General features: G+C 47.2%; 1 protein-coding gene across 2 annotated transcripts in view; it reads right to left on the reverse strand.

The window, feature by feature from the left end:
* The window catches only part of PTPRT (protein tyrosine phosphatase receptor type T), a 1,142,536-nt gene that overhangs the window by 269,677 nt on the left and 856,786 nt on the right, over nucleotides 1–16,073 (reverse strand). For both annotated transcript variants that reach the window (XM_055545060.1, XM_055545059.1), the window contains exons 10-11: nucleotides 9,733–9,934; nucleotides 8,253–8,355 (exon numbers count right to left, since the gene is read on the reverse strand). In XM_055545060.1, the coding sequence (XP_055401035.1) occupies nucleotides 8,253–8,355; nucleotides 9,733–9,934 (305 nt within the window). The remainder of the gene's footprint in view (nucleotides 1–8,252; nucleotides 8,356–9,732; nucleotides 9,935–16,073) is intronic.

The raw sequence follows: 16,073 nt of genomic DNA on the forward strand, positions 1-16,073 counted from the left end.
CTGTTAGTTCAGAGTTGCATCTGCCCTTGGAATGTCAGCAGTTGGTGGGCCTGTTTTGCTCATTTCTGGGTCTCTGGTGCCTAGCACAGGGTCTGGCATGTGGTTTTTTGTTGAAATCCAAAGTAGATGGTTATTGCTTAATTAGTTGATGAACTGATAAACAGATGAGTTAACAGATAAACCCCATTCATCTCCCAGGATCTGGTCTCATCTCTCCTGCATGGTTTTTGACTCCGTGTCCCCACCCTGGTCCTAGTATTTATAAGGTCTCTGCTCATGCTTCCCTGGTGGCTCAGATGGTAAAGAATCTGCCTGCGATGAGGGAGACATGGGTTTGATCCCTGGGTCGAGAAGATACCCTGGAGAAGGAAATGGCAAGAATACTCCAGTACTTTTGCCTGGAGAATTCCAGGGACAGAGAAGCCTGGTGGCTATAATCCATGGAGTTGAAAAAAGTCAGACACAGCTGAGTGACTAGCACTTTCACTTTTCAGCTCAGGGAGCCCCCACACCCCTTCCTGAGGGGGCTGTGGATCTGCTCGCTTTGATTTCACAACACTGAGCGGCCTCTCCTCCAAGCTGAGGGCACTGCTCTTGGCCCTCGTTTTGCTGGCCCTTCGGTAGTTGAGACCTCCTAGCCCTGTCTGATTGATTTGGTGTTTCTGAAAGGCTCTCAGAACTGAGAATCCATTTTTGAGAATCATTTTGAGGATTTTGTGACACCTCTGGAGACCACTGCACACTCCCTGACATGTCACAGGCCCACCAGCACAAGCCTGCAGTGAATCATATATACTGTTAGAGGGCACCCAGGCATCAATTGTAGCAGGGCTCAGAGAATAATCCTGCCATGGCCGACCCAGGGCAGGCAGCCACCACTTGTCTCAACAGCTGGGTCAACCCCAGGAGCAAACTGAACAACTACCAATGGCACTTTATGCACTTCAGCTTATTTGACCTTTAAAACAATCTGTGATATGGGTATTCTCATTCTACCAACAAGCAGCTTGAATCAGAGAAATTCAGAATCTGACCCTAAGCCATGAAATAAGTCAATCGCATGAGGGGATCTGATTCCAGGAGCTTCTGCTGCACAAGTGTCTCCATCTGGGATGTCAGCTGTGGTAGGAAGAGCATGAGATCTCAGGTCTGAGCCTGTGGGACCCAGTTTCTGCCCGCAAAGAGGTCACAGGCTGGTAGAAACTGAAAATGCAAGTCCCTGACCGAGGAGGGGCCAGGCAGCATGAGAACCCAAGGTGGGGCTGGTACATCCTGCAGCAGGATGTGAGATGGTCCTGGATGCGGCAGATCTGACCTGGGTGTTGGGGAGGTGGAGGATGCTGTGATCGGCAGAGAAAATGGAACAGACAAGGGCTTGACTGCTTAGAGAAGGACAAAAACTTGAGCATCTTCCTGCCAGTGTTCCCCATACCCTTCAAAACAAAGTCTAAACCCCGAATGAAGACCTTACCTGGCTCTTGCCCACTTCTTTGCCTCATTCCCATCTCTGTGCCCTGGCCCAACATTCCCTGAACCTAACATGCATCTGCTCTACCTTAGCTCCTGTACACACCATTCCTCCTGAGTCAAATTCCCCCTCGTCTGGCAGTTCTCAGGCAACGCAGCCTCCAGGAAGCCCTCCTCTCAACTGGGCTCATGGAGCCAATGATGGAAGGCTCTGCTCTGAACTCTCATGGAAACCACTGACCAGATACACAGGTTTATCTGCGCTTTTTCCTTTTCTGTTTGTCTTCCCTATAGAGTGGCACATCCAAATGCTAGCATATATGACTCTTTAATTCAAATAAAAATTTTAAAAAATCAGTTCCTTGGTTTCACTAGTCCTATTTCAAGTGCTTAACAGTCACGTGTAGCTAGTACTGTCTATCAGACAGTAAACACAGGGCATCTGCATCATCACAGGCAGTTGTTCTAGACTGTGCCCTCACACAGTAAAAGCAGGGCCTGTGAAGTACGTCTCCACCATTCCAGTACCCGGCCTCTGCCAGCTACCACCCAAGTTGCTGAATTTAACCTTCCTTCCTTTCTTTTTCTGTCTCTCTCTTTACCCATACCCCACCCTCCCAACCCTTCCTTTCTCTCTTTTTCTCCCTCTCTCTCTTTTCTGGAGTACCTACTAAAGTGAGACCCTGTTCCAGGAAGGGATCTATTAGTGTCAAACTTCTCGGCTTCCTGGAGCTCACAGTCTAGTGAGGGGCATGTAAGAAAGTAAACCAAATAAAATATACAAGCAAATGCATAACATAATTAAAAGCTCATGAAAGAATGATGAAGGAAGCATACACGGCATGGCTGAGTAAAGCCCGTTAAAGGGACAGAGTAAGAGGAAACAGAGCCAGAAAAGAAGGTTAGAGACAGATTTGGATGGGTCTTGAATTCTGTACTAAGAAGCTTGAACTTAATGCGGTAGGAAGCCAGTGACCCATTTAAGAATTTTAAGCAGGAAATTTGTGCTTCTAAAGGACCAGTTCAAAAACCCTGCGGGGGATGGACTGAAGGAAGAGGAACTTATGACAGGCAGACCAGAAAGCCACCCTGGCAGGTCAGGAGAGCAGGGTGGACAGTGGCAGAGGGAGGAGAAAGAGCTAATCCCGAAGCTGATTCCTGGCAGGCCAGTGGCTAAGACTCCATGCTTCCACTGCAGTGGGTATGTGGGTTCAATCCCCGGTAAAGAAGTTCCAAAAAAAGCTGATGCAGAAGCTGAGTGGGTGGGTCCCAGTGAGTGATGGGACAGGAAGGATACAGTGGAGGGTGAGAGTGTGGAGGACAGCTCTCAGGAAGCCAGCTGGGGATCCAGAGGAGGGTCTGCTCCAGAACCGGGGGCTCAGCCCTGGGCATCCCTTCCGGGACTGCATTATGGGTGATTAATTCACGGCCAAGTTACTTTCTCATGAAGGTTACTACAGATACATCAGCGCGACAGGCAGGGCGTGAGGGAAGAAGGCTCGGCGTGTGCGAGCTGGAGCTGAATATTAGATTCTAGTCACTATTTGATTGATCTTTTAAGCAATTCTGGGATTCTGTCACTTAAAAACCAATAAATCTTTGAAGGCCTGGGGAAAGCAATGCAAAAGCAATAAATCTCCATTGCGGAATGTTAGAAAAATAGGCCAAGGCTGCCAAGATGGTTTGGCTGGAGGGATGAGGGTGCGGGAGCCCCCAGTGGCAATCCTTCCTTTCCCAATCCACGCCCCCTACCCTGCCACGCTCAGTCCTATCAGACAGAGTCAGAGCCGTATGGGTTCACGCACGGGGCAGCACACAGTTCACCAGGGGCTGGAGTTTGGCTCAGCCAGGATCAGAGCATCACTGGCAGAAGGAGGAAGAACAGCCTACCTGGGGGTCGCCTGGAGGCTGAGGCTCAGGTATGAGTCTGCTAGAGAACAGGAAGGCTCTCCACTCAGAGTCATGCCGGGCTTCATCAATTACTGCACACAATCAGAACTGTCTTGTCCACCCCTCACTCCCTAGTTGGTGGAGGTTCACTCCACAGCAACCCCACCAGAAGGTCACCCTGTCATCACCTGACATTCCAGCTAGGGGGAAAACTCAGAACTTCCTGGTGGAGCAACAAACTCAGAGGCAGGAAGCTAGGTCCCTGACCTTGGGCCAGTCACTTAATATCTTAGTCTTTAGCTTCCCCTCTGAAATGGAGATGGCATTTCCCACACAGCTTACTCACTGGCTAAGTGACAATCAGATGCTACGATGGAATTATAGGCACTATTAGCTATTAATATAAAACATGATTCTGGGCATCCTTGACCCAATGCATCTAGAGAGCTCTTTCTGTCCAGGGGTCACAGACTGCCTTGGCTGTTTTCTCAAGGCTCCTGCTTCTCCTGGCCTGCAGGACTCCATGCTGGTCCACTTGCCTGGTTTGTGCTCATCTCTCCAGCCTGACTACTCCTTCTCTCAACCAATACAGTCACTGTCCTTACTGGCTTCAAGTTATCTTGCTTTGCTGGTTTCGTTATTCTGTTTCCTTTCTTCCTCAATGCCTCCCTGCCCCATTCACATGCATATTCAACGGATGGTAAGACTCAAGCTATGACAAACCTAGACAGTGTATTAAAAAGTTGAGTTATCACTTTGCCGACAAAAGTCCATCTAGTCAACGCTATGGTTTTTCCAGTAGTCATGTACAGATATGAGAGCTGGGCCATAAAGAAGGCTGAGTGCAAAGAACTGATGCTTTTGAATTGTGGTTCGAGAGAATCTTGAAAGTCCCTTGGACAGCAAGAAGATCAAACCAGTCCATCCTAAAGGAAATCAGTCCTGAATATTCATTGGAAGGACTGATGCTGAAGCTGAAGCTCCAATACTTTGGCCACCTGATGTGAAGAACTGACTCATTGGGAAAGACCCTGATGCTGGGAGAAATTGAGGGTGGGAGGAGAAGGGAGTGACAGGAGATGAGATGGTTGGATGGCATCACTGACTCAATGGACATGAGTCTGAGCAAACTCCAGGAGATGGTGAAGGAGAGGGAAGCATGGTGTGCTGCAGTCCATGGGGTCGCAAGAGTCAGACATGACTTGGTGACTGAACAGCAACAAAGATTCTAGAGGACAGGTATATGTCTGTCTTGTTTCCTGCTATATCTTCAGGGCTTAGCTCAGTTCCTGCTCAAAAAATATTTGTTAAATGACTTAATGGTCGACCGCCTCCCACAGGGGCATTCTAGTGCCCAGAGTTCAAGGTGACACAGGATTAAGGTAGCTGACTTCTATGTGATACCGCTTCTGCTGTCACCACGGTTGTCCTGAAAGCCTCGCTGGCTGGCACGGATTAGTCTCTTCCCTTCTTGGCAAATGCCCAAGCAAGAGTCTGAAAATAATTCCAGAAAATGAGTGTTGAGCCACCCTCAGTGATCTAGAGCTTAAGAAGAAAAGCAGCCAGACTTTTCCAGACACCAGGCATTGCCCTCTGAGCAGTGACATTTATTTTAATTTTTTTTCCAATGGAAATGTCACTAAAATACATCACATATGACTTTTCTCCTAGGGAGGTGGTATGGCTAGACTGACTGAGTGCTGGCTTAGGGGTGGCTGACTGGGTTTGAAGGCTGCCTGCACCACTTACGTGTTTCATGGCTGGGTCAATGCTCTTGGTTTCTGTGTATCTCAGTTTCCATATCTGCAAAATGGGGAAGCTATAACTGCAGTGCTGTGAGGAGGCAGACAGTTTATGTGCAGTGACGGGCACACAGCCGGTGTGTGTGCTCATCAAATGGAAGCTAGCCAGCTCTTCCAACTTGAAAATGTGGGCTCTCAAGGGCTTCCCCAGCAGCTCAATGGTAAAGATCTGCCTGCATAATAGGAGACGTAAGAGATGTGGGTTCAATCCCTGGGTCGCAAAGATCCCCTGGAGATCGCAAAGATACTAGAACCTACTCTAGTATGCTTGCCTGGAGAAGCCCATGGACAGAAGAGCCTGGAAGACTATGGTTCATAAGCGTGCAAACAGTTGGACACGACTGAAGTGACTTAGCACATGTGGGACCTAGTGGTCCCACATTAGGGATCAATGAACCAATGAGGTTCACCCTAATTTTTTGGGTGAACCAGTTTAGTAATATTCAAAAGCAGAGACATTACTTTGCCAACAAAGGTCCAGCTAGTCAAGGCTGTGGTTTTTCCTGTGGTCATGTATGGATGTGAGAGTTGGACTGTGAAGAAGGCTGAGTGCCGAAGAATGGATGCTTTTGAACTGTGGTGTTGGAGAAGACTCTTGAGAGTCCCTTGGACTGTAAAGAGATCCAACCAGTCCATTCTGAAGGAGATCAGCCCTGGGATTTCTTTGGAAGGAATGATGCTAAAGCTGAAACTCCAGTACTTGGGCCACCTCATGCGAAGTGTTGACTCATTGGAAAAGACCCTGATGCTGGGAGGGATTGGGGGCAGGAGGAGAAGGGGACGACAGAGGATGAGATGGCTGGATGGCATCACTGACTCGATGGACGTGAGTCTGAGTGAACTCCGGGAGTTGGTGATGGACAGGGAGGCCTGGCATGCTGTGATTCATGGGGTCGCAAAGAGTCGGACACGACTGAGCGACTGAATTAAAGTTTAGTGATATCTCAGTGCATGAAAGTGAAAGTGTTAGTCCCTCTGTCATGTCCGACTCTTTGCAACCCCATGGACTGAAGCCCACCAGGCTCCTCTGTCTATGGAATTCTCCAGGTAAGAATACTGGAGTGGGTTGCCATTTCCTTCTCCAAGAGATCTTCCTGACCCAGGGATTGAGCCCAGGTCTCCTGCATTGCAGATGGATTTGTTACCATCTGAGCCACCAGGGAAGTCCAATCTTAGTGCATAGGGGACAAATAGTCACAAGGTTGCTTGAGAATAACAGGAAGAAACACAGTAGTTCAGTAATCTACAGTAACAGTACGGTAATCCTTATCTGATGTTAAAAAGCCACCATCTACTCTGGTTCATCACAGCTAGGACAGTCCTGGAACAACTGATGTGTGGAATATAAGGCAAAAATTATACTCTCACAAATGCTACACATACCTGTTTGATGGCCTGAAGACCCGCCTGACTTAGCATAGACACTGTTCAAAGTCTACAGAACAGGCAGAAAATTCAAATTTCTGGCAACTGATTTCTATTTGCTCCACTGTCCATAATTTCTGGAGTAGGACCAGGGTGGAAAACAGGTAACTAGACCATCTCCATAGCCTCCTCTTGGCTGATCTCCCAGTCTCCAGTATCATAAAAGAGACTCTGCATGTGGCTATTCAGTAGCTTTCCAGCGCCCCCTCTAGTAGCTCCCAGCTCCTGCCTCGACCTCTAAGCTACAGCAAAGATAACTGCTCCTGGTCGCTCCCCATGACATCAGGCTCCCTCTTGACTCCATGCCTTCGCTCATGCTGGACCATCTTACTGTGCTTAAATCTCATACAACCTTCAAGATATATCTCTTAAAGTTCCAATCCTTTGGCCACCTGACACAAAGAGCCTACTCACTGGAAAAGACCCTGATGCCAGGAAAGATTGAGGGCAGGAGGAGAAGGGGACAACAGAGGATGAGATGGTTGGGTGGCATCACCGACTCAATGGACATGAGTTTGAGCAAACTCTGGGAGAAAGTGTAGGAAAGGAAGGCCTAGCGTGCTGCAGTCCTTGGGGTCACAAAGAATCGGACATGACTTAGTGATTGAACAACAAAGTTATATCTCACTGTCACCTCCTCTGGGACTTCTGTGCTCTGAGAGCCTAAGTGCATCTCCACAAGCACGAATTGTACTGTAACTAAGCTTTCCTGTTTCTGTCTCCCCAGCTAGAGTCCAGCTTTCTTTGGAGCATGAGTAATTTGCAGCTGGTTCACAGGTATGTTCCAAGCACTTAAACAGGGCCTGGCACCGAGTGAGAGCTCAAGAAATGTTCGTCTAATGAAGGAATCAACAGATTGCTTTCATCCCCTGTACTCTGTTCCATTCCTGGCACATAAAATACTCCATGCATGCTTGCTGAACTGAACTGAGCCAATCTGAAAGCTGTTCCACCGAACACTCTGCTTGGCTTCAAGGGTCTGTAGTCCCTTGAGCTCTGAGCAAAAGCCAGTAACATCTTATGGAAAACCCAGATGAACTTTCTGGCCACCACGATATAAAGGGTAGCTTATATAAAAGAGGTGCCCACCTTCCTGACAGCCAGAAGCCCATGGACTTGCTTGGGATCACTGCCTGGGCTATAGATACACTCAGGACTCCAGCCTCTTAATTAACACATCTGTAGTATGACTCTGACTTCAAGTCCCCTGTGGAACACCAAGACCATAAACGGGACTAGCGCTGAGGTCATGCCTCCTTTGAAATTTCTGAGCAGGTCATTTTGATCATTTGGTGCATCTGTCTATATGTCTGTTAATGGCAGATGGGCGTGTAAAGGCGATGTTGCTGGGATACTGTGTTCCCGGGGCCTCCAGCCTGACTAAATAAATTTACCATAGGCTTGTTCCAGAAAGTTCTCTCCCAGCCATATTCAGATCCCCATCCACACCTTCCCACTAAGCCAGTCCCAGTGCCCCATGGTGGGGAGAGAGGGCTCCTGGCTCAGTGGCCCTCTGAACTGGGCTTGAAGCTGATGATCCTTTCCCTCCAGGAAGCCTTGCTCCTGGGCAGTCTTGCCCACAGGCATTGCCAGTGGCATGATTCGGCTGGAGGTGCGCATGGTGAAGAGAAAGAAAATGGAAAACGTCAGGTTAAGACCCCTCCTCACCTGACAGGGGCTCCTCGAGACTGAGCAGGCTTCAGCATCACCGTGATGGTCGTGTCTGTTTCATTCAGTGGGGTGTCTGTGTCATATTCAGGCATTGATGGAGCTGGACAGAGAACAGAGAGAAGGGAGCTGAGCACAGGTCCCAACCCCACCCCAGCATCACCTCCCACAAGACACTCAGGTTGCCTAGGAGGGAGCTATTTGGGGAAGCACTGGATGAGTCACGTGGCATCCGAGGCTTTCAGCAAAGAAGACCCTGACTTTCAACCTTCCTGTAGGTTCCTTCAAGATGCAGAAGAGTCTGGAGAGGGGAACAATGATGTGGCTGGTAGCCTTCATGGATCAAAAAGTTCCATACCATATAGACAGATAAATGCAGGAAATATAAGTACTTAAAGGTGAGAATGTAGAGTCAACCTTAAACACATTTAAAATGCAAATACAATTTAAAAATTAAAATAAAAAAGAAATAAAATGCAAATACAAATTACAGCAGTGATGAACTTTGCTCTGATCTTTTTTTTTTTTTCCCTTCATGAGACCCTCTCTTCTGATAGGAACATCACTAAACCTAATCCCCTGAGAAGGTAATTTAGCCATTTGTACTAAGAGCTATTAAACTTACATCCCTTTTAATTCAGTATTTCAATTTCTGGAATTTAATCCTAAATTCATAATCCAAGCCAAGAAATCAAACTTTATTCGGTAACATGTTCATTGAAGCATTATTTTATTAAAAACATGGAGGCGCCAAATATATCCAACCACAGGGGAATGTTTAATTAAATTACGTCCATCCACTTGACAGATCATTGTAATGAAAGCAGTGTAGTAACTTGGAAGATGCTCGTGGTTTAAGGGTGTGCGGAAACATTAAGCTACAAAAACTACCAGGGGTCTGCAGCTATGCAAAGTATGTGTGGATGCAGACCAGAAGTGCATGGGCATGCTGAAATAGTGTAAACTGTAGACACAGGTCTGAGGTAATTCTGCTCTGAAGCTGTCTGGTGGGAGAGGGGGCCTGACAGCTGAGGGCAGGTGACATCTTGGGCCGCTCTGGCTCTGGTCATTCATTTATTTTTTCATTCGCTCATTCATTGGAGGTTACATGAGAACCCGTGCTGTGCCCTGCACTGCCAAAAGGAATACTCTTGAAAATGAATCACATTTTTACAAATGAAATCGTATGGGGAAAGTGTACTTTTTGATGCAACTGTGTGCTCGGTAAACTATTTAGTAAATCACTCAGCATTCCCTCTGGTCTAGTGTAAGTGATATATGTTTTATATTTTAGGAAGCTCCTGGATTGGGTTTTCTTCATGAGATGACGGTGGTGACAGGCGAGGGACTGCACTGTCCTTGCTGCTCCAAGATCACACGGTGATGGTCGGCTCCACCCTTTCCCACTCCCAGGTATATTAGGAATGGATAAAAACCAACACCATCACCTTTCTTCCTTTCCCCTTTCTAGGACAGATACCTGAAATTTTGGTGGCGATCCTGGTGGTGACGGGGGGCCCAAAGCCCTTTGCAGTGCTGGCCTTGATGGTGAAGGAGTAGGTGGTTCCAGGGTACAGACCCACAAAGAGGTGGTGGGTTTCATTCCGAAGCTTGAACACTTTGCCCCTCTGGCTGGAGAGGTCAGCATTCGGGTCCAATGAGCCCACGGCCTTGTAGTTGATCTGTGCAAGAAGCCAGCAAACAAACCAATCAGTGCCTCACCCAGGAAGCTGAGTGGAGCTCACCAGGAGGAGTATCAGGGGAGGGAAGCAGAAGGCAGGCGAGCATGGTCACGAGTTTAGCCATTACCATCCACCTTACAGATGATTCCAGCCTCCAAATACTTCACTGTCCATGCTCTGGAGCTCTGCTGTCTAATAGAAACAGAATTTAATCCACATACATAACTCTCAATTTTCTAATGGTCACACTCATTACAGAAAAAATAAAGAAGACCATAAAGTAAAATTAATTTTCATAATCTATTTGGTTAAACTCAGTCTAAAATATTATTATTTAAACCTGCAATCAACATAAAAATTTAATGAAATACGTTCTACTCTATTATTCATATTAGGTCTTAGAAATCGAGTGTATATTTTACCCTATTACATCTCCACTTGAACTAGCCACATTTCAAAAGTGTGGTGACCCTGTGTTGCTTGGGGCCACCACTTAGGACAATGAGGCTATAGTGAAAGTTGCTTGGTCATGTCCGACTTTTTTCGACCCCATGGAGTATAGAGTCCATGGAATTCTCCAGGCCAGAATACTGGAGTGGGTTGCCTTTCCCTTCTCCAGGGGATCTTCCCAACCCGGGGATCAAACCCAGGTCTCCTGCATTACAGGTGGATTCTTTACCATCTGGGTCACCAGGGAAGCCCAGGTTTATCTAGTTTGTTCTATTAAAAGTGTTTTACTAGAGCACAATTTATATTCAGAAAACTAGACAGCTGGATGAAGTTTTACTAACTGGACAGGACCATGTGACCAGCAACTAATCAAGAGACACATTACCAGACCTGAGGTTTTTCCCCTCACATCTCCTTTCCAATCCCCGCCCTCCCCTGCAAGAACACCCTCTTACCCTGACTTCTAACAGCACAGACTAACTCTGCCTGGCTTTGAACTTTATATAAGTGGAATTGTACAGGCTGTACTTTTCAGTGTCTGCTTCTTTTGCTCAACATCATGTGTGTGAGATTCATGAGGCTATCACGTGTGGCCATAGATCAGGCCTTGTTGAGGTTATCCCGTGTCCTATCTCTGACCAAAGATAAACCCAGGTTTGTTGGACTCTGAAACCTGTGTTTTTTATTTCAAACCACACTTGCTGGCCTGAAAACGAATTTAAGTAACCAAAGAATACGTTCATTCTGTTCATTAACTCACTCACTTGCTCCGTGACAACTAGTCCCTGCACACTCCCGTATTCTAGGACGTGCACTCTGTGGCCAGGCCCTAGCGAATGAATGCAGTGAACACCAGTCAGGCCCTGTCCTCAGGGTCTTCTGTTCCAGAATGAGGTAAGTTAACTACACAGCCACCTTGCATCACTGTCTTCCATCAGGAATGCATCATGCTTGTCAGGAAGGCCAAAGCCAGGCAGAAAAGGGAACATACCAACTCTGCTTCAAAAATAAGCATCTGGGACTTCTATGGTGGTCCAGAGAGCTTAACACCCCATGCTTCCAATACAGAGGGCCCAGGTTTGAACCCTGGTTCAGGGACCTAGACCCCACAGACCCCAACTAAGAGTTCAAATGCCGCTACTAAAGATCCCACGTGTTGCAACTTAGACTCAATGCAGCCAAATAAATAAATAGTTAAAAGAAAGTAGTAGTTGGCTCTTTCTGGTTAGGGCACCAACCATTCTGGAGAAAGAGGTAACCTCTCTCTCTGCTATGAAGCAGCAACACTGTAGCAATTGATGTCACAGGTTGAGGAGAGAGCCCAGATTTTGCCTGGAGCACGGTGAGTCCAGGAGGAGCCATGCACAGAATTGAAGGATTCGGGCACTTTGCAAGCAGAGCTGGCCGGGCACCCACTCCTCAGGTCCCAGGGGGCCCCTGGTCACAGCATTCTCTCTGATAACTCCACCCACTTCAGCCCTTCCCAGAAGCAAGCCAGGTAATTTACACCCCCAGAAACTGGACTGATGGAAGTTGGAACATACATTCCTGGCTCCTCTCTTGTGATACTGTTGCTGCATCCCTGGGGATTTCCTTGAGGGATGTCACGCCATATGTCTCCATAGGTAGCTGGCTAGAAAACACACCCATCCTTGGTTACCTTCCTTTTCCTTCCCCACTTCTTAGTGTTTCCCAAAGTTCTCAATAATCTGTTCATGCTCAAATCCTTGTCTTGGGCTCTGCTCCTGAGAAATGTCAAACTAAGACAAAGTGCTCAGGGTGGTATCTTAAGGGGAAAACTGAACTATCAATAATACCCAGGGATGATACAGAGTCAGAGCAGAGAAAGGAGCATTCTGGGTTCCAGGCAGACCAAACTGAGTGAGCAAAGACCTGGGGCGGGACAAGGCTTGGGAGAACGGATAAAAATCCTGTGTTGATTGGAGAGCTGTGTGCAGCTGGAATCCAGTTTTTCCTGGTGGAAGGAGGAGGCAGATGTTCGAATAGTTCTGCCTGTGGCTGTGAACCCCGGGGTGCTGGAGCATCCTGTTGAAATTCCGCCCCCATCCCCTGCCTGGGCTGGTGGCAACTTCATTGATATACAGACACTGGGTGGTAAAACTCATGCCTTATTTACTAGCCAATTCCTTTTCTGAGCTCCAAATTCAATCCAAAAGCGACTCAATTTCCACCGAGCTGTCAATATAATATACCGTGCTCGCCTGCTCTCCTCACCTTTCCTGGTATTACAGGATCCTCACTTACTTGTAATGAAACACTATGAATAAATCAATGTATGTTAATATAGCGTGTCTTCAATTTTTTATGAAGGGTTTCGCCAAATCTAATTCCCTCTGCTTTGTCAGAACCAGTCTTTGAAAAATTTAACTTGCAAGTTTTACGAAGTTAGTGGGGGATCAGGCTGGGGAGGGAAAGAAGGAAGGTGAGAGAAATTGAATGGGATGGAGCTGGGACTGTAAAATGCATCCAGCAATGTGATTCCTCATTTGGAGGTGGAGAGAGAGGAAGATTTGTTAGAACAGCAAACATAAAAGAAGGAAGTGGTGGGGAAAGAGGGCTGAGCTGCATGTCAGCCCTGGGCTCCAGGCGCGGGGTTCTGGCTGCAACAAAGTGCTCTGGACCACCCTAGTCTCTCATGCCTGGGTGCTCTCAGTGGGATGCCCGACAGAAGCTGGAGTGAGAACTTTCCAAAGAGAATTCAATCACATCACCCCTTAGAGCAGCGGTCCCCAATCTTTTTGGCTCCAAGCACTGGTTTTGTGGAAGACAATTTTTCCACACACTGGGTGTAGAGGGCGGAATGGTTTCGGGACAATTCAAGGGCATCACATTTATTGTGCACTTTCCTGGTGGCTCAGACGGTAAAGAATCCGCCTGAAATGTGGGAGACCCAGGTTCAATCCCTGGTTCAGGAAGATCCCCTGGAGAAGGAAATGGGAACCCACGCCAGTATTCTTGCCTGGAGAATCCTATGGACAGAGGAGCCTGGCAGGCTACAGTCCATGGGGTTGCAGTCAGTCAGACACGACTGAGCAGTCGACTACCACTTTCACTTATTTCTCTTCCACAATAAATGTAATATGCTTGAATCATCCCTTTTTACTGGGCTTCCCTGGTAGTTAAAAACAGTAAAGAATCTGCCTGCAAAGCAGGAGACCTGCGTTCGATCTTTGGAGTAGGGAATGGCTACCCATTCCAGTGTTATTGCCTAAAGAATTCCATGGACAGAAGGCACCTGGCAGGTTACACTCCATGGAGTCGCAAACAGTTGGACACCACTGAGTGACTTTCAAGGCAGAGAAACCAGAGATCAAATTGCCAACATCTGCTGGATCATGGAAAAAGCAAGAGATTTCCAGAAAAATATCTATTTCTGCTTTATTGACTATGCCAAATCTTTGACCGTGTGGATCACAATAAACTGTGGAAAATTCTGAAAGAGATGGGAATACCAGACCACCTAACCTGCCTCTTGAGAAACCTACATGCAGGTCAGGAAGCAATAGTTAAAACTGGACATGGAACAACAGACTGGTTCCAAATAGGAAAAGGAGTACGTCAAGGCTGTATATGGTCACCCTGCTTATTTAACTTCTATGCAGAGTACATCATGAGAAACGCTGGGCTGGAAGAAGCACAAGCTGGAATCAAGATTGCCGGGAGACATACCAATAACCTCAGATATGCAGATGACATCACCCTTATGGCAGAAAGTGAAGAGGAACTAAAAAGCCTCTTGATGAAAGTGAAAGAGGAGAGTGAAAAAGTTGGCTTAAAGCTCAACATTCAGAAAACTAAGATCATGGCATCTGGTCCCATCACTTCATGGGAAACAGATGGGGAAACAGTGGAAACAGTGTCAGACTTTATCTTCTTGGGCTCCCAAATCACTGCAGATGGTGACTGCAGCCATGAAATTAAAAGATGCTTTCTCCTTGGAAGGAAAGTTATGACCAACCTAGATAGCATATTCAAAAGCAGAGACATTATTTTGTCAACAAAGGTCCACCTAGTCAAGGCTATGGTTTTTCCTGTGGTCATGTATGGATGTGAGAGTTGGACTGTGAAGAAAGCTGAGCACTGAAGAATTGATGCTTTTGAACTGTGGTGTTGGAGAAGACTCTTGAGAATCCCTTGGACTGCAACCAGTCCATTCTAAAGGAGATCAGCCCTGGGTGTTCGTTGGAAGGAATGATGCTAAAGCTGAAACTCCAGTACTTTGGCCACCTCATGCGAAGGGTTGACTCATTGGAAAAGACTCTGATGCTGGGAGGGATTGGGGGCAGGAGGAGAAGGGGATGACAGAGGATGAGATGGCTGGATGGCATCACCGACTCGATGGATGTGGGTTTGGGTGAACTCTGGGAGTTGGTGATGGACAGGGAGGCCTGGCGTGCTCCACTTCATGGGGTCGCAGGGTCGGACATGACTGAGCGACTGAACTGAACTGAGCAACTTTCACTTGCACTTATTTCTATTATTATTGTATCAGCTCCACTTCAGACCATCACGAGGCAACAGATCCTGGAGGCTGGGGACCTCTGCCTTAGAATCAAAAGATCAACAGTTTCCCACAGGTTTGGGGATAGGACCACATCCTTACCTGTGGTTCTCCAGCTCTCTGCATGCACTCGCCCCTCTGGCCTTCCTAGCTTGCATCCAGGCTTTATTTCAGTGTCCGACAAGAGCCCTGGTCTCTGTGGCCTCAGGGCTTTTGCATCAGCTGTTCTGTCAGCTCAGATGATTTTTTTCCTTCCCTTCACTTCGTTAATGACTCCTCACCCTCAGCTCTCACCTAAAATGACCCTTGCCATGAGCACCTTCCTTGACTCTCAGGTCCTCCTATTTGACATTCCCAGAGTCACATGGGTCTCCTTTGAACCACTACTTTTACAATGAACCCTGCAATTATTTCATTAATGATTCCCTTTTCTTCAAGCCCAGAGTCCAAAAAAGTAAAGCCTGAAAGCCAAATTTGGCCCATCATCTGTTTTTGTAAATAAAACTCGTTTGGAACACCAGTCACAGCATTATACTCTAAGTGTTTACAGGCATGGTCTTTGCCATCTTTGTGACTTCCAAGGCAAATATACCAAAGGAGGCCAGTTCAAGGCAATCTCCTTTTGTTTGAAGTGAAGCCTTGATGCTTTGGTTTACCGACAATTCCAAGGCAAAATGTGAACAAGTCCCTTCTGAAGATCCCAGTGAAAGCACAGATGGCTGCAATATATGTGCCAGTGACTTCTTGGCCATGAGACTTTTGTTTTTCCTAGACAGCTGAGGACTAGGGTAACAGTGGAAAAAATGATTATGACTGACACATGCACTGGTGTTCCTGGGTTTCTAACTCAGTTGAAGGTGGGCAGGAACTTGCCACATCTTGCAGACAGTTCCTGCTTTTGTTTCCACTGAGATTGTATCATTCTCTCCATCAACAGATGCTCACCAATAACGCATTCTGTCCTGGACTCTGCTCTGGGCCCTTGGGAAACACTGGCTAAGACCCAGTTTTTGACTTTGAAGACCCACAGAGGCACTTGTGGATACCATAGGAAACTGAGGTCTTTGGGAACACAGTTATGGGAGTAACCAGTTCTGTCAAAGACAGTGGGGCAGCCTCCCAGAGAAGCTGCAAGAGCACTGGGCTGGCTAGTGGTCCTCAGCACAG

Source organism: Bubalus kerabau, chromosome 13, assembly GCF_029407905.1.
Source record: "Bubalus kerabau isolate K-KA32 ecotype Philippines breed swamp buffalo chromosome 13, PCC_UOA_SB_1v2, whole genome shotgun sequence".
NCBI lineage: Eukaryota > Metazoa > Chordata > Mammalia > Artiodactyla > Bovidae > Bubalus > Bubalus kerabau.